At 44.9% G+C, this 18,906-nt stretch overlaps 1 protein-coding gene across 2 annotated transcripts in view; it reads right to left on the bottom strand.

Moving 5' to 3' along the window:
- Positions 1-12,890, bottom strand: part of mle (dosage compensation regulator mle) — a 57,728-nt gene extending 44,838 nt beyond the window's left edge. The window contains exons 1-4 of one of the 2 annotated variants that reach the window (XM_084578810.1): positions 12,591-12,890; positions 12,368-12,511; positions 9,822-9,965; positions 7,644-7,783 (exon numbers count right to left, since the gene is read on the bottom strand). In XM_084578810.1, the coding sequence (XP_084434936.1) occupies positions 7,644-7,783; positions 9,822-9,965; positions 12,368-12,511; positions 12,591-12,704 (542 nt within the window). In that variant the 5' untranslated portion in view covers positions 12,705-12,890. Of the gene's footprint in view, positions 1-2,873; positions 2,978-7,643; positions 7,784-9,821; positions 9,966-12,367; positions 12,512-12,590 lie in introns of those variants that run through there. The other variant, XM_084578811.1, reaches the window with a different exon arrangement.
- Positions 12,891-18,906: the final 6,016 nt, after the last annotated feature.

The raw sequence follows: 18,906 nt of genomic DNA, 5'->3' as shown, positions 1-18,906 counted from the left end.
CGCTCCTACTGGCACCCCCGCCAACTGGGGGGAGGGGGGAGCAGAATGGAGCAGCATTTCCACCCCAGCATATATCATAAAATCGCGTTAGCTGAAACTTCAGGACAATTAGACAAAGTGTTCTAAGTATCCAAAAGCTAGAATTATCAGAAGATTTTGAAAAGAAAAAAAAAATTAGCCCGAATGGCTTACAACCTGGCAAAATTTACTTTGTGCGCTCATGTTTTGATGAGAATGAACGGCGCGATGACCGTTTTTTTCATATTTCGATCGATGCTTAACTGTGTGCTTAGTGCTGGAAGTGTTGAACCAAAACTTCACCACAGTAGAAAAGGCCTCTCGAGCATCCTTCATAGTGCGATGTGGTGGTAGCAGCAAGATCCACTGCTACTGCTCCATCTTTTCTCACAAGTGGCTGTATCGCCTACTACGAGAAGGCTTAAGCACACAAACAGCAAATAGCATATGACGGGCTCGCAATCTCAATGCGTTACAAGGAGCCAAATACAGTGAAAAGACCGTTAATTCGAACCTCTATCATTCGAATTTTCAGATAACTAAACTACACTTCTTGGTACAACCCAGCTCTATAGAGGTCTGTGCACAAAAACGCCCATTAATTCGAAAGCGAGTCGGTTCTGCTATGGATAATTCGAACTAAGCGGCATCACATCTGGGCAAGCTGGCACCCAGCACATGAGCAAGAAACACCCCTCCTTTAGGGCAGCATAGTTAAAAGCTGCGTGCATCCAAATGCAAGCTATCTTTTCCGCGTGACCGCAGAGACTTGCAACTCAATGCTCGTTAATTCGACCCTCGTTAATTCAGAAATATGGATAAGCATTTCTGTCGGCGTGACCCCTGCTGATGCCCATGTAAGGCTATGGTGTTAAACGGGCGTTACGGGTCTTGCACTGGTTAGGCCTCGCCCGGTTAAGATTCCATGGTACCGTAAGCGATCATCAAAATAGCACCTACATGTTGTACAGTTGACCGCGCACCTCTGACGTGTGCGCAACGGCAAGTGTAATGAAGCACAAACGGCATCATCCAATTAATAGGCCGACTACGTTTCAGTTTCGTTTCACTGAGCTTCGCGCCGTCCGCGGCAGCGACGTTCATTGGCCGCACACAAGCCAGCTAACCGATTGCAGTGGCGCAGCGTTTTGGATAGCGGCTTTTTTACGTGCTTCCATCGCAGTTGTTCCGCTGCTCCCAAAATGTGCATTCGTCAAGTTCCACTCAGTGCGTCGTGCAGTGAAGCCTCAGACGCGACGCAGGCTGCTTGTGAAGGGCCACTTCGATCCTTTCTCTATGTCACTCCAGCTACCGCGTCGTACCGAAGGAAGAGTGCCGCTAAAAAGTTAAGGCTAAAGCTTTAGTCAAAGCCGTTGGCATTCTGCCAAGTCCCCTCCCCCAACCAATACAGCTAACATCAAAAGATACACGCACCGTGGTGTTGTCGCTGCGCAGAATCTTGGTGCGCTGCCAAAAAATGGGCTGTGGGCTGCAACGGTGCGCAGCGAAATAGAGGGACGTGCTAACGACTAGCACTTTTTTTTTTAAAGTCTCAGCGGTAAAAGTGGCGGTTAAGTCCATTGTGCGTTTGGGTTGATTACGCGAGTGAATACGGTAAACTTACTGTAATACAAATGGTTCTTGTCAGGTTTTTCGAGGCCTTTCGATAATTCGAACACTGGATAAATAAAACTTTTTCTGGTGCCGTGAAGTTTGAATTAACGAGCTTCTACTGTACATGAAACGCTCAGTTGTGCTGAGGCGACGATAAAAGGGGGGGGGGGGGGGGGGGGTATAGGAAAGACTAGCGGCGTGCTAGTCAGTGCCTAGCTGCCTATCGCAGCTGGCCCAAAACTAAATAAGCAAAACAAACAATGCAGTCTCGCTGTTCTGAGAAAGGGCACTGCATGATTGTCATCATGCCGTTGTTGCACACGTTTGAGATGCACAAGCAACTATGGAGCATGGAACTCAGATTTGAGTAAGGCTATCCTGATGACTGGCCACCACACTGGTTATAGTCGGACATGTTCTCTTTTTGGGCCCTCATTCGAATCAACTGGTGCAAGATGCTAGTGTCAGAATTAGCGAGTGCACTACTAAGCTTTAGACTTGCATGACCACTGGCTGAATTATTGATATTAAGTTAACGAGATTTAACTATGTTAATATGCCATGCTAGGTTGCTTTATAGGTCCATACAAAGATTCATGCCAGAATTTGGGAGAACCATACCCCCTGTTTTGTGCATGCCAGTGTGCCATTTTCAACACATACAATGGCTCCTGCACTGATAACCAGTTACGTGCATTCTTCATTCTTTGTCAACCAGGGAGCCCGAGCCTTGCCTTCAATTTTTCTTGGATTAATAAATGAAATGCTCAAATTCTATTTCATATGTAAAGTCTCCTGTACAACACTTACTCACATAATGAAGACAACTCTTCCCTAAACAACTAGCAAAAATTTGGATGGTATGTTCACTACAGTGAATAAGGTATAGGCAGAAATTTGTATTCTGACAAGAAAAACCAGTAGGTGCACTCCATTAAGTGAGTAAATATAACAACTTTTTAGGAAAAGAAAACATACGTTTTAAAATTTGCACCTCCATTTAACAGTTCACTTACGCTGGTGAACGTGTACAACCGAGAGTTTGGCCTTCTCAAGTATTCATACTCCATCTCCCCCAAACCACTCACTCCATATGGAAGCCTCAACTCTTTCCAGCAAAATAAGCAGTGGCAAAGTTCTCTTGAAGCATGTCACTACATTTCGATACACGGGCGTTAGGTGCACACAATAAAAGAGCAATAAAATAAAAGAAACAAAAAGCAGTAATGTGTGTTCCATACCAAAAGAGGGCCGACCAGCTCTGAAACCACACTCTCAATGCCCGGAAGCCATGAGGCCCAGTGCAACAAGATGCTGCCTCAGCATCTCACACAAGCAGGAGCAGCATCCAGCCACCTGTAGAACAGCAACACAGACCAGCCCAGCAGTTTCAGTAATGTCATCTTTTTTTTTTTTTCCTGCCTCTGAAAGCAACAGCGGCTATAGCACCATCATCATCATCATGAGAAGCTGCTGGGCTGGTTTGTGTTCTGCTAGTGCCTGCCTCCCCCCGCAACAGCAGAGCTATGCCAGTACTGGAACTTCCTTTGTGGTAGCAAACAAAGGGCCGAGAGCTGAAGCTTTAAAACTTCTTTAAAGCCCCAGCACCCTTGTGCCGCATGAGGATGACCACTTCAGATTAACAGATTGCAGTTATCTACCTTGGGAGTTACCTTTAAGGAAACCTTAACGGGACATTAAAGAGAAAACATTAGGCTCTCACTTTTATCAACAGGGATTTTGGTAAGCCAAAAAATGACACAAAAGCTAAATAAGCATGGCCAGCACCTCTCACAGATTGCTACAACTACACCTGATAGTACAATTTCTACCCTGGCCATGACTAGTTCATCACTGTTTTGCGCGACACTGTTTTACTATCAATGACCATCGAAATACGAGAAAAGCAGTGCAGCAAGCATAGCCAAAAATGCGAAGAGTTCTATAATTAAAACATGCGAACCAGATGGCGGACAGAAAGACAAGACACAAACACGAGTGCAAAGTCTTTCGCCTCACATTCTGTGCACTCTGCCTGCTTGCATATAGCCAATGTATAAAGGAAGTTCTGAACCACAAGCTCTCAATGGCTCTTGCACTCTGGAGTGGTGCCCCCACAGTTCAGGGGCCCATGAATGGGGGAGGTCACTGGGCGCCTTACTGGCAAAACCTCATTCAAGGTGGAAATATTGCGGTGGTGTTCCTAAAGAACAGTCTATTCCCCTTCCTCTTTCCTTTGATGTCCCTCTTTCCTTTGATGTCCCCTACCTCAATTCAAGAAGTGGCCAACAATCAAATGGTCAATACTGGCACAGCTCAACAGTGCAGAATTCTTTATCTTTGTTTACTAAACTTGCAACGTGAAACGGGAAGCCTCAGAGCCTTTCCTCTCAAGGAGGAGAGAAACTGTGGCTTTTCAGCAATCACAATGCCAACCAGCAATAGCAAAACACAGGCGATCGTCACAACAGAGCTGGCATTGTGCCACGCAGTGTGACATTCAAATGACTTTGAAAAAGAAAGAAGGTATAAAATGGGGCTCAATAAAATGCCAAGCATTCCGTATAGACTTTTCTAATATGCTGCGTAGAATGCTATCCCTGTTAAGAAGAACATAAAAGTAGCATCTTTAACAATATAACGCCGTGAATCCTTGTAATCTTTATTTCTTATTGCTGGCAGCAGCTGGCGTGTGGCCTTATCACTGTGCGTGTGCCACAAGGAATGATCTTGTGTTCTTTATCTATGCTCAGTAAGGCATGTATATGATTCCGCCACATAATGCAGCATTATATCAAAATACACTTGCTGATCTACTGAATTATGCTTTATTGTACATCCCACGGTTTTTCAGATTACCTCCTGATCGTTTATTTTACAACTACTAGCTCTAAACAATTCGCAAGAGAAAAGGAATGTGAATAAAGAATGTTTCATGAACACTAGCATTTGAGAGCACAGCCACGAAGAGAAGTGAATAAAAAACTGCAGAGTTCAAAATCCACTCAATGGGCACAGCCCTAGTCAAAACTGTCTGGCCTTCGTGGGCGAGTCATGCACCTGCAGCACACGAGTTTCCAAATCCTCAAAGGGTGAGCACACTTCTCAGCCTCCTTCCTGTGGAGGTCTTTAGTGTGCTGAAGTTGGAGTGCGTTTGAGTGAGCTTAAAGTGTGCTGTACAAGCCCAGCTGCAAGGCTTCGACAGTGAGCCCCAGGAGCTGGGAGTCTACTAAGACTGTCCATGCCCATACACGACAATGCCGCCAATAATGATAGTGCCACAGTTTTCAGTTTCAGCTGGGGAGACGTACCAGCATGATCAGAACAGCGCTGCACGCTCCCATTCACTTCCGCCCGTAGCTGTACTATGAGAACCTAAACAAACCATAGGCTATGCAGCTCAAATCAACAAAAACGGGAACCAATAGGATTTCATTTGAGAGTGTGGTTTCAGAGCAGTGATAGGGAAAAAGTACTGACTAATATGCAAACTGGAGAACTTACTTGTAACAAGGACAAAGCCCAAAACAAGAGATTCAGTAGCTGAATTATTACTAATGAATAATCAAATTTTAGTGTTGGAGCCAGCTGACAGCTCTAGTGATATGAACTCACGAGTGCTCTTTCGCTAGAATTCTGTGAAATAGCACTAAAAAAGGTTAAAAAAAGTAAACACTCACACCTGGGTCAAAATCAACCTGAAACCCGACCACAGTGCTTTTACACCTTTGCTTTTCAACTGCTGGCTAAGCAACTGCTATCACATTAGGCCTAAAATTTTCAGTCTGCATTAGGTCTGCTCACTATGAGCTTAATAATCCCAGTAACAAATGTAATAGTACACCACAAGTGCAAGCACACAATGACAACTTACTTAAGCATTAAGTATCTTTCGCACAAACGTTTCTTTGTTTACACAGAATGTAAAACACTCTCACCCCAGTACCATGCAAGTGTGTCACTTTGGCAAAAAGATCACGTTTCTTGCACCTACTAACAGCCGCTAACGTGGAGACCACACTAGAACGCTGCATCACTGACGTATAAAATCTAGGACTGCCTTTGCGTCCCACAAAGCAGCACTGTATGACCCACAGCCAGACGTACAGGACCAACTACATGTGACCGCTTACATCTGGTGCCTCATATGTGTGACTCATATGCGAAGAATCGAACATGCACGAGGTCCAAGCTAAGCAGACTTAGACGAATGTGCAATGTAACAGCTTAAGCAACCCTGTCCAACTTAATTCGCATAAACCACGCCTAATTAAGACCCAATCTTAGGTAAGATAAGCTGCCCAGGTCCAAATTGCTAACAGATAGCTCTCACAGGTCTAGGAGCTGAGCTACAACCAGGCAAACAAATTGAAACCTTATCAAACTGAAAACTGGTCTCAGTATGCCTTAAATAAAAAGTCTTATCCTGAAACAATAGAAGTTTGCAAGTTCAGCAAAAGAAATTCGCTTAAGCACAAAGTTCGCTATCGTGAATAACCTTGGGGGGATGTTAAGTTCACCTTAGGGGCGTGGCATTAATTGAGGCCATGAACTAGCGAAACTATTCAACAATATGAGGATGTACTGTAGTCTACACAGAATGTGAGGGAAAGTGTTCTACAAGGCCTCCAATTATCATTGTTGAACGAATGTTCTTAGGTGGCATTAAGGTAACACGTCTGGCTAGTGACCCAAGGAACAGCGGTTCCATTTCATTAATTTTGCCAACCAACTTTTTTTTAAGCGCAACAGCCACGGCCCTGGTGTCACGATTGTCTGGACCAATGAAGATTTTCAGGTACAGGCACCACATCAGGTTTTTCACATAACAGGGCCCTTAAAGGGCAACTCCAGTGGTTTTTCATCATTTTGAGTTATTGATTGCACTACATTCCTAGATGTGTCCCGACTCCAGCCCAAAAATATTTTTTCTGAAATTTGAAGTAGAACTATTTTTGAAATGAAAGAACAGCAAATCGAAGCCAAAACTGGTTTCATGGCCAGAAACGACGTTCCTGTTGACGAAACGATGGCGTCGATACAGCATTGGAAAAACACTCGCACAAGTGTTGGATGGCGTAAATAAAGTCTGGAAATCATGATGCAGTACATACAAGACAGCCTGATACGAGCTTCAAAATTTCACAATCACGCAGGGAGCTGGCAGTAATGCCAGTATAATGTTTGTGACGTCGCAAACGCAGTACTGCCCACAGAAACCATCTCAACAAAAACGCCATGAAAACTGCAGATTTTAAAATCAAATTGCACGCAAATGAATTATCGCATGCGCTCAGATTTGGTTGAATGCATCAGAGCGGAGAGGAAAACTTGCAATAAAATTTTTACCAGTATAAGCTGATGTCAAAAAACCTTTGATGCCCTTTGGCATTGTGGCATTAACAGGACCAGAGTACATTGCTGGATTATACTTGTGGGCAATGCTTATTTTGAAAAATTCACAGGTGTCACTCCTTTTTGTTTCATAAGCAACGCACGAAGCAATTTCCGCAATGCCCTCATCAGTAAAGGTAGCAAAAAAGCCGCCTTGCTCCAATGGCTGCAGGTCCCAACCAAAATGTCCGACACATTCACAAAACCATTGCATGCAAGATGACATTTTTATGAGCACATGTCTGCTCATACAAGTTGATTCGACGGTAGTCTTAGCAGCTTTACTCAAAATGCAGCTGACTATGGGAATATCTTAATGTGCTAAAAGAAGAAGATAGGCTGCTTATAAAAGTTTTGTTGAAATGAAATCTCCCCCTAAAAATTGCTCATGTGCAAAAAAATTACAGAAATACCTCTAGTTTGCTGACAGGGTACCAAAAATACTAGTACTTCATTGTGAAATCACTGATAGGCCAATAAATGAAGAGCAACAGGACACTAAGCAGACATGTAACAGGAAGGAACAACAGATCCGATTACCACAGAAGCCTCTGCATCTGTTTGTTATTGCCAAAGCAAGCAAAGGAAAAAATGGGAGAAAGACGTAAAAACCATACTTGTTGTGGCTTGGTCCCACTTCACTGTAAGTGTAATCGGCATTGATCTTGTTCATCTGCATAAACTGGTGTAGCCTGGACTTTGCGGTGTCGATTGTCCAGTTGCCGTGGATACCGGAATTCATATCCAAGTCCTCAGCCTGGAGACAAGTGATTACAGCAATGTGTTATTGGGCAGTGTTTCCCTTGACAACAACCAGTTTTACAAAGCGAGACTAAACACACTAAAGCCTGTTTCCTCGGCCTTATTGAAACAGAGCAAGCCCTCTTCACAAAAGGGGCAGTCTCTCTTCACTAAAACAGCCCCGTTATGTTTTGAGAATACTTGACTGCAGAGTGATTGCGGTGAAACTGTGGTGAATTCGGTGAGTTAGGTAATTTTCGAACATTTGGAAAATTTTTAATATCAGTTTTTCTTATACAAAGCAAATTGAGTCGGCAGGCCTCAAGTACGCAAAGACAATACCTCATCTCTTTCCCGCACCCCAGTGCTGCCAACTGGGCGCGAGGACATACCGTGGCACCACTTCTTGGAAGCGCCTGTATGACGAAGTAAGTGGGATAATGCACGTTGAACTGCTGCTGTAGGATGCTTTCCCAGGCAGTTCAGTTAGCGTTAGCATTGCGTTCATTTATTTATTTAGTATACCCCTTGGTCTGGGCCTGTATACGCTTATTTTGAGGTATGAGACCCAATCATTGGGCAAAAAAGCCCTTCACCGAATCAGAGTTATCGAAGTTGGCGAGCTTTATTGCTACGACGATGCGCACAGGCTGCAGCATTTCTGCTGTTATGAAAAAAGAAAAACAAAACTGAAGTTGCCATACAACCAGTCAGATGTAAGCAGTCAGTACGCAGGTAATGGGATTCCTCTGCAAGAGCAGAGGACTGTCAGGAGCCTGACAGATGCTGAGTGCCTTCGGATAGTGCCAGCGGAAGCGGCACCGTTCGCCTGCTCCCTTGAGCAAACGAGTTTGACTGTGGGGATGACATGGATTAATTTTTTAACAGGTGTGAAGACGTGCGTTTCATGCAGCGAATTTTTGCGCACCGACTACCGTTATTGGCACTCTTGTTTAGAGCGGATATTTGTTCTCCCCGCGTAAAGTAGGTTTTCTTTTGTTTTTTTACACATATCTAGATCAGCAGATCACAAGTTCACAACATGTATGCAATGCTCTATCTTTTGCTTATTCACGAACCCTGTATTTGAAATTACTACAGTACTGGAGAATCTAACTGAGACAACTCACCATGCATACCGCTGCCCAAGGCGGCAGAATCTTCTAGTTCACTTCCGTGTCAACGCGTTCATTTAGAATAATTTGAGACCTTCTGGCCTTCGCACGATACCTCCTTTCTTTGGGAGGGTACTGCTCCATGAAAAAGCCAGCATCTTTGCCATCCTTCCAGCAGTAGTATCATTAGCTTCACAAGTGATAAGCGCAAATTAAAACTAGCGCGCCGTTTCTTCTGTCGCTCACCGAACTTTCAGCGCCAACTCTATGGACGAAATCTCGTTCGCTGAAATGTCTCCTGCACACATCATGAGAATGATCACTCGCTGATTTGACCATTCAAATTTTGATTAAGGAAGGTTTGAGAGCTTATGTTCTGAGTAGCAACATCACACAGCCTGCCAATCAGTGCTCTCTACCATGCCACCTACAGACTACCACCCGCCTGAGCCATGCTCACGATTTTACGCTCAAAACAGCGATGACAAATTTTCTGCAGAACATTGTCGCCCAAAATGTGTGCAGTGACAGATTTCTGGCATGCAGATGCAACAGGCTACACTACACCACCATTCACTTCAAAATGGTGGAGACCCATCCTTTTTGGTAACAACATCCGACGTTTGACTCCATTAGCAGGAAGATTTTTCAACATTCAATTTTCAGACAAATAAATGCATCGTTTCTGGCCAAACTAACATCAACATAGCCAGAAAAGGCCCGAAAACCAAATTCTTATTGGTAACAATAACTGGATGAAATTGTACCCAGTATCCCCTCAATGCCAAGACACAGACACAAAATCTTTGCTTATAACCATTTAAAATTGCTAAGATATTCGAATCTTCCTGAAAGTGGCAGGAGTGTTCTTTCCCTGCAATTTTACGTAACTTGAAGGTCGATCAGTGCATGCATTTTTTCCTGATCTGCCAGCCTTACCTCCTCAAGCCTCCGCTTCTCAGCCAGCCTGTCCAGGTATGATGTGGGCGGTCCTTGCTGGTAGGGCAGGACTGGCTTGACTTCGTCAGAGGGACAATTCCCATCGGTAGCATCGTTTGTAGCGGGAGCAGGTGGTCCACCAGTCTAAATAAATGCAATGCTCATTACAAAGAGTCACTGATGAAAACTTTGCAGACCATAGCATATTTCGCCAGAATGATCACAAGTAAGTCTACTATATTGATGTGTCAATTTCCGTCTCACACGCACAGTTGTGAAGGCGCCGGCACGGCACCCCCCTCCCCTGGCCTAGCTAAAGGTGCCATCCTTCTCATTATTATTATTCTTTTTCTAGATAGAGCGCAGTGATCAGATTTGACATTTCATTGAGCAACAGCCATTCCGTGCCTTTCGGCGTTTTGAAAATGTGAGGTTGATGTGATTAGGCCAAGGAGCGAGAAAGGTACAGGAGATAAGTTAACAAGACAAAAGACTGCTGGAGAGATACTGCCAGCGGTCCTCGCTTGGGAAAGAAGAACTGCACATGCACAAAAAGAGGCGATGCAACAGCGACCCAGCCCCCGACGGGTGTCATCTAACACGCTCCTGTGCAAGGGTTTCCTATCAGTATCAGGTTAATGCTGCTGTTTCCAGGGTACATGCCCATACACAGGCCAGGTCCAACGTGGAGTCTGGCACAAACTAAGGCATGTGTTTTCAAGCACTCCACACAACAGAATAATTCGTGAGAAGACCACACTTGCCAGTCAGCGTCTCAGCAGTACCAATGCGCGCCTTTTCGAGTCTTTATACAATAATTCATTTCTCCCCTGCTCCTTCCTCCCTCTCACTGCCCAGCTGCACCTCCCTGAGCGCTGCACCTGGTGCAGACCGCACCCCCTCGCGATGCCACTGTTCCAGTTACGTCTCCAAGCTTTCTATCAACTAGGTAACACAGAACAAGGGAAGATAAGCAACTTGATATTTTGTGCATTGAGACAAAAAAAAAAAATTTTTCACAAAGCAATTTTTTTCTAAGATATGAAAAAAAAAAAAAAAATTGTTGAGTAGTCCACGTTCTAGCAAATTCGGGTTAGTATTCAAAATTCGGGTTAGTTTTCAAGCCCCATGCAAGGCTGTGTTTAAAATAGTTCCAGTTTTATGCAATCTGTAGCTGCTGCAAGTGATTCTTAGGCTGACAGATAGCAAGCACTGGCTGCTGCCAGCTCTGTAATGAACATGATGATGATTAATGTTCACTGGCACAAGACCCAAAGAGAAAACTAAAACAAGAAAAATTCAAGAAGAATCGTTACAAAAGGTATATCTCCCGACTCTGCTGCTGCTTTTTTGGAACCTATGAAGAACACAAGAAAAATCTTAAACTGTGCATCACCTAATAATTGATATTCATTAATCAATAAAAGAAATCCCGGAACCAGAGTTAGCCTTCTGGCTAATAGTTTCTCATCCACAGATGAAGCCTCACAGATATGCAGCAGAACAGCTGAGTAAGGAAAGCAACCTTCTACACCACATTGGGTAGACAACCAAAAAATGCAGTAATATTGAAAAAAACTATGCTGCCAACGTTGCAGAGATATAGACCAGCACAAGAGGAAATGCCCCCCCCCCCCCCCCCCTTATTTTTTTCCTTTTGTAAACACACCAAAGTCATTTGCAAATGTGATCACACCGAGTGTTCAAGAACAGAGTGGCCTTGTGATATATATCAAGCAAATACAAATACCTCAAAAATACCTTTAGTGAGGGAGTAATTACTCATTGTCATCCACGGAAGCATAGCCATACGGCTACATAGGAAAGCTATACAGCTTTCTCAGAAACTTCGCAGGTAAAAAAAAATTCGTGCCAATCCCCGGATCAGGACGAATTTTTCTTTAACTACGAAGTTTCTGAGAAAGCTGTATAGCTTTATTATGTAGCCGTATGGCGACGCTTGGGTGGATGACAATGAGTAATTACTCCCTCATTAGAAATCTACTCCACCTTGGGGGATTTCCCTAAATATCCGACTAACAAACCTTTATTCCAACATCTAGGATGTTAGGGGTGCACCCAAAAAGCCTATGATTGGCTTGACAGAAGGGCGCACCTCACGTCCAGAAATTAAAATGCATACCTGCCATAAGCTCCAATAAACCAGAAAGGCTAGGAATTACGAGCACTACAGCTAGTAACTAAAGCGAGACATCTGGTATAAAGTTTTTTTTAAGTTTCGTGTAGACATGATACGAAGACATTGGCAGACTGAATCACCACAAATGAAAAATAAACGAACCCTAGCAAAAGCTCTGATTTCTTCCTTCGAGCAAAACGAGATATGACGTTGCGCCACGATACTGTGTGCGCGTGTGAGTGAAAGAAACAATTCAGTACACCAGCTTTCTTTAAGCAAGAAACGAGTGACGTAACTGAAACCATTATCAACGTTCGGCTTTTGATTCGCGCTTAGCAACAAAAGGCCCAATAGCAAAGCGTTCATCACAACACTCCTCGGGTTCGCTGCAAAGAAGGGGGCTCACAGGGATTTCGATGGGAACGTCGGACTGCGAGAGGTGGTTGTTCCGAACCAGGTACTGCAGAAAATCCCGTGCAGCGTTTGTCTGGGCGTCCTTCTTGTTTGTAGAATTCCCCGCACCGACATAATCATAGCCTGGAACTCGAACCTGTAAGCGAAAATGAAGTTCTATTAGCATCCACCGTGTCATATAGAGTTTCGCCGGTCATATGCAAAAATAGGGTTACCTCGCAAAGAAACCTCTGACGATGCCTTGGTCCCGTGTTCTTGAACTCGTATTCCGGCGTCACTTTTTGCTTGCCACACCACGCATACAGGAAAGTCTTTGTTAAGTCCCCCATGGTTTCTCCTTAGAGAACTAGGAACGAAGAAATCAACAAGGCTGGAAGTGCCGCTCAGGAGCAATTTAACCAATTCTATCAACCACCTAAGCAGCAACCAACAACCATCAACGCCAACGCAGCGGCCAGCCGGCTCTCTGCGCGCATATGGCGAATGGCGGCTAGATGGATGGATAATGACACACCAAGGAGGTTAACCTCCTTGCAGCACACCACGGTGCATGGCATGGTGCAGCACACCTCTCGACTTCTGGATATATGGCAGGAAGATGACTTCGGCGGCGCCATCAGCGAGCTGCTATTCAAGAACTTTCTCGAGGTGGGCAGCAGAACAATATGACATATTTAGCCACTTAGCGGCGTTACCTATAAATTATTCGTTTGTCATGTCACCAGAATTGCCATTACGAATAAATTCTAACGACACGAGTTATAATAAAAAGAATAGTTGATTCAGAAAGTGGACCAAAAAATCTCGCTGGGGAAACAATTTGGTGCATGTGGGCACAGTGTACTAGAATAAACTGGTACAGTACACTGTAATGTGGGTTAGTTAGGTAATTGACTATGGGGTAATGTAATGCCGGTGTTCAGATAGGGTCACGTCGTACTTAACTTCTAATGAGGAGTTATACTTTTAGTGGCGGGAAATGTGAAATATTTGAACATGAACGAGCTCAAAGGGCGCGATTTGCGTCCACAAATGGTGGGAATGGTTAGTGGTTAGAGAGGTAATCAACCAATTGGAGTCTGGAAAATTCCGAGACCACTGCAGAACCTGCAGTAGAGAAATGCGAAAGCCCGAGCGTTGCTGCACACAATACATCGTGCGCCCCTTGTCGAACACAACCAGCGTTCCGTTGAACGCATCAAAGTTCACCGGCGTTCTATGTACTATAATTGGTTTAAAGGAAAGATGCAGTATCTATCACTCGCGGTATCTCGCTGACGCATCTCGCGGACAAAACAGTATTTCTTTAGTGCAGAATGGATCATGCTGTCGTGGATAAAATGTGTCGCGCTTTTGCGCCGTTCTGATTGGCCGAGGCGGGATGACGTCTTAGAAGTCTCAACCAACCGCAAAGCACCACCACAGTATACGCGAATGCGCGCCTTATATGGCCATATGTCAATGATCAACTACTAATTAATGAATGAAGTAATCATCAATTGATGGATGATTAAGTAATTCACTAATTAATGAGCGTGTAAATAATTCAGTAATTAAGCAATTGTCTGCCTAATAATTGATTTGTTACTTAACAATTTAATTATTCACTTAATTATTATTTAATGCCAGTTGCGTAGCAGAATGCGGCACTCAGGCTTTCGCCTTTCGCTGATTTAGTCTCCTCGATACTGCTTTCATCGAGGAAGCCGCTAAATACGTACAAGAAAAGATTGCGAGGGACATGTATTTAGCGGTTTCCTCAATGAAAGCAGTATCAAGGCGGGCTGTTCCTGGCCCTGCGGGGCTGGGACGGTAGGTCAACGCCGCTTGCGGCGGGGGCTAGCCAGCCACCGAATTTTTATCTGTTGTAGGCCGTCATTGCACCCGCCACCGCTCCGGTGGTGGACGACGGCTGTTGCGGCGCGCGTCTTTCTATCCCTCTTTTTTTTCGTTCTTCTCTATTTTCTCTTCTGCCCGCACGAGGCAGCGGAGGTGGCTCAGCTACAGAGCCAGTAGCAGGTCCATGCATTTTCTTTTCCTTCTTCCTAGAGCCACGACAACAACAACAACAGCATCGAGGTGCCCCAGCGTATTCTCGCATCGTGGCTGTAGCTGAAGTATAGCTGAAGTATGATAGTTAAAGCAGTTAAAACAACTCAATGAACCTATGGAATTATTTTAAATCAATGAAATAAAATGAAATATATATATATTGCCACGTGGTGGTGACAAGGCCGTAGACACCATAAGAAGACACAGTCTTGATAGTACTGAAATTATACTCATATATATATATATATATATATATATATATATATATATATATATATATATATATAAGGTAGATTCACAGTCTGACAGCTGTCTACACAACTAACGATGATCACAGCACAGATCTCACCGTTAACACTGCCCCCCTCGGGAAAAGCACAGTCCCGGTGCGTTCTACGTTAGTGAAACAGAAAGTACATATTTTCAAGGTAACTTTATTGCCGTCGATGTAGAGGCCTCTCCGTTCCCTCAGGAAGACCCTAGGGGGCCTCCAAGGGAAAAGGAGCCCCGCAGGGGGACGTCTTTTGCAAAGCTTTCCGTGCCAGACGGATTACTCGAGCTTGCTGCTCCTGAGCCCGGCTCCGGAGGATGACATCCGAGGTTTCTTTCCCTCTGATTCCATACGTGACCTTAGTAGCGAACATTTGAAATTCCCCCGCCTATTTTGAGTGTTCAGCATAGAGCGGCCGTGGTTCAGCGCTATGCGTATCGTGGTGCCTGCCTAGCGAAGTAGCAACGCTACTATAAAATTTCTAGGCTTTGCTTGTTTTTTATTGCGCAAATATTCCCTTCCGCATAAGAAATCTAAATATAGTGATGCAAGCCAGTGACACTTATAAATGCCAACAATTCTCGGTTGTGGGACCTATGTGTACATACCCTTGCATCAGGTGGCCAGATAGGGTGATAATCGTGGCTTGGAAGGCGTAACTTAGGCCCGCGCAAAGTCCAGGACAAGTTAGGAAATGATCAAGTGCCGCCTCTGTAGCGGAAAATCGGCAGAAAGGGCAGGTCAAGAGAGCAGTCTGCGATGTCCTGGAGGATTGGACAGCAGCTGTCAACGGAGCACTCGCACATATTCTCCTCAACGCCACCTATACTCACGTTGAGTTAGACCACTGAGAAGGTTGAATAGCGGCGGAAACATTCTTTTACAGGTACTACGGCGTCTCCTGGAGACAGCTTCAACATAAGCAGAGGGCATGTCACCCTCTGCAGGGAAAGGACGCATCGTCAGTTTCTGTCAGACGATGCATACTCTGGGAAGCCCACACCACATAAACAGGGCAATGAAATGCTTGCACTATATATTAGATGTCGTTAATAATGTCTAAGGTACTAGCTATATGCGCTTTAAGCGACGCACTGCTTGTGTGGAATATATATAAGAGCAAATGGGCCGGCTGTGCAGCACAGAGGCTCTCTGCTAATGCAGACAAACTGTCACGAATGACTACGAGCTCTGCTATTAGAAAATGCAGATGTGTTGCTACTGTTTTATAGGAACATGCCTGGCATACCTCGGGAAGAGTTGGACAAATGAGGGTAGTATGAAAAAATCTCACAGTCCGTGCTTACGTTCACGTAAGCTTGCAGCGCCCCTATATATAGTGTCTGTGCAATGACTGGGGCTCTGCTTCTGTCAATGAATGTTGAACGCGGTGCATTGCACATAGCGGACGGTTGGTTGTCACCTGTGGCCGCTGTCATGGAGATTCCGAACGTGCTGCATCAAGTAGCATGTAAGATGAGTCAAAGTAATGTGCCAGTGCAAACGCTGCAGGAATAGCTTGACGCTTCGTCGTGCTGCACGACGCTACTCGACGAGCTCATCAATGGTGTTAAGCTGGGCTTCCGCTTAGAGAGTGGGAATGGATGTTAGGCGAGAAAGACCAGCGATGACAAGCATTGCCGCTCTATTTACTGCATCCAAGCGGTCCCAATTTTTTAATGTAAGACCTTGAATTTGGGCTTGATGGCTGTAATACGGAACGCACTAACGTTCGAGCCATGTCGCAGCAAGCGCCACCTGTTTTCTGGACAACGCGCCGAAATGCTTTGCTTGGCCAGTGACTGATGACGCCTGAGGCAAGTCAAATCCATCTTAATTTCCTCTGTACAAACAACTGCTCCAATAGCGCCATGGACTTTACAGAACACGTTTACTTTATGGTAAACTTTATAGCTTGCGTTACTTTTTTTTGGTAAACGTTATATTTTGGTTACCGCTAATCTGTCACGTTGCTTCAGATAATGGCCTAGATTTCAATGCCAGAACCAGTACGGCTAGCAGCGGCAGTGTTACGTGTGGCTGCGTAGTACTACGTTTGGAACACGGCGTATATTTAGAAAGGATTCTTTCACAGAAAAAGTGAATTCTTCAAAAAGAAGATTCTTCATGCCAGTGAAAGGACATAATGGAGACGGAACATATGCCCGGTGCGCTTAGACGTCTTTCCAACGAACAAATGGCGAATCCGGTTTGGGGGAACTCTATTTAGGCGGGACCAGTGCCAATTGCTACATTTATAAACAGATTAGCTGTTAAGCTTATAAAAAGGGGGAAAATGACTACTTGTTAATAATTTACGATTGATAAGCAAACTTAACCAGTGCTGAAAACGGGCCAGCATGAATGGGAAGAGGACAACCTATGGTTCATCTCTTAGTATTTTTGTTTGATTCCTTTAGTCATGTCAAATATGTAGGCATAATATGCTGCTTCTTTCTTTTGCTGTCAGATGTATTGAATGCGCCGACACAACGATTTGTTAACCAATAACGTAGCGTGGACGTCAGCAAGAAACATATTCCGCCCCAAGATCACGGATAGCTGCGTGGACAGCTATGCATCCCAAGATATATTTCGACCCAGCATTACCGCGGTTTCAGATAAGGTCGAAGGTTGCCTCGAACGATGGCACGTCGAAGATCAGAATTTCGTTGACTTCAGATGTGCTTGTTCTCAAGTTCGTTTGAAGCGCAGCACCCCAGTTCTCTAACCGCAGTATTGGTGCGTAGCTTGCTAAGGACGTCGTATTGTCCACAACCTCTTCCCATTTGGTAGGCCGTATACGTACACGTCAAAGAGGGCGGTCGCACTGTATAGGTCCTGTAGAATCTTAGATAAACGGGACTCACCCCATATGCCATGCTCTTGTATGCGACGGGAAGGTACTCGGCTCCATACGGTGAACTAATGTGATCCCGGAGTCTTCCCAAGATCCAGTGGAAGGTAGCGCGTCCGGTGGAAACGCTAGCGTAAGGCGCCCGCTTCGTCGTCGCCTCCCCATATCGATGCCGAAGAACACGGGCAAAGCCAAACGTCTCGCCATGGAAAATAGCGCGGACAAGAAGTTCGATCTCTCGCTTCTATCGGGCCACATAATGCCTTCCTCCGCCAGGACTACCCTTAGGTCCTTCAAGGCCGTTCCATCGCCCTCAGCAAGACAGGCATTTACGAAGCGCGTGGCTTTTCCCATCGGTTCCCGAGCTGACCGTTCGTCCATCTTTTCTTGACGCATGCGTGTCAGAGCACTCTGTACGAAGGAACGGAGGCTCTCGACGCGGGACGAAATGCCCGGGCGATTTCGCCCCCAGAAGCCACAGGCAAACTGGTAGAAAATGTCGCATATGCTTTTATTCTGAGTTCCTTCACTCACATAGTAGCGCCCTTCCTACCTACAACTCGATGCCGCAGAAAAGACCCATCTGGAGTGCCTCATCATGCAAGCATTTTGAGTGGCACTAAGGCTTCATCACTACTACATAATAATATCTCCGATTCAACATTTTCAACGCATTCGAGGAAATATGCAAGGCCCACATCATCGCACATATGGTGCGGTTCGTGTGAGGTTAATCAGGCGGAAGAATTTTTGGTACCCTATACATAAACGCATATTCAGAATTAAATGAACCAAAAGACCCACCAGCACCAATCAGGAAACAGCTCAATATTAAACCTCTTCCAAAAAACATGCATCCTATACATCGCAAGGGTAGGCGGACGGCAGGGCTGTGGGTATATAAGTGAATTATAGGCAGTAACTGGGTATCATCTATATCGATACGGCTTAGTATGCAGCTCCAAACAGAGCACTTACAGCAGCAGGGGCTTCTGGAACAGAAGCTACAGCTCTCTTCCCGTCCATTCACGTAAGTATAAAGTATTGGTTGAGGATGAAGTTATTAGTTTAGCAATTACATATCCACAGGCAGATAGTACAATCAAAACTCCAAGACTGCCAACTCAATTTCTCAAAGGGTTGAATAGCACAGACCACTCATTATTAATGTTTTTAATACCTTCCCAAAAAGGGACACTGAAATAATTCGGGTGACAGAACATCCTGGCAACCCTGAAACGAGGCGACTCGCCAGACTGTCCGGAGGTTTATTCGGTCGGACGATTGCAACATCCTTTCTGGGGACAGCCAAGGATACCCTGATCTCGCTGTGCGTTTATCTTATTCTCTC

This window comes from Amblyomma maculatum, chromosome 9, assembly GCF_055883805.1.
Source record: "Amblyomma maculatum isolate TAMU_Amacu chromosome 9, ASM5588380v1, whole genome shotgun sequence".
Taxonomy (NCBI): Eukaryota; Metazoa; Arthropoda; class Arachnida; order Ixodida; family Ixodidae; genus Amblyomma; species Amblyomma maculatum.
The sequence above is the reverse complement of the archived record's forward strand: the minus strand, read 5'-3'. Positions and strand labels throughout refer to the sequence as shown.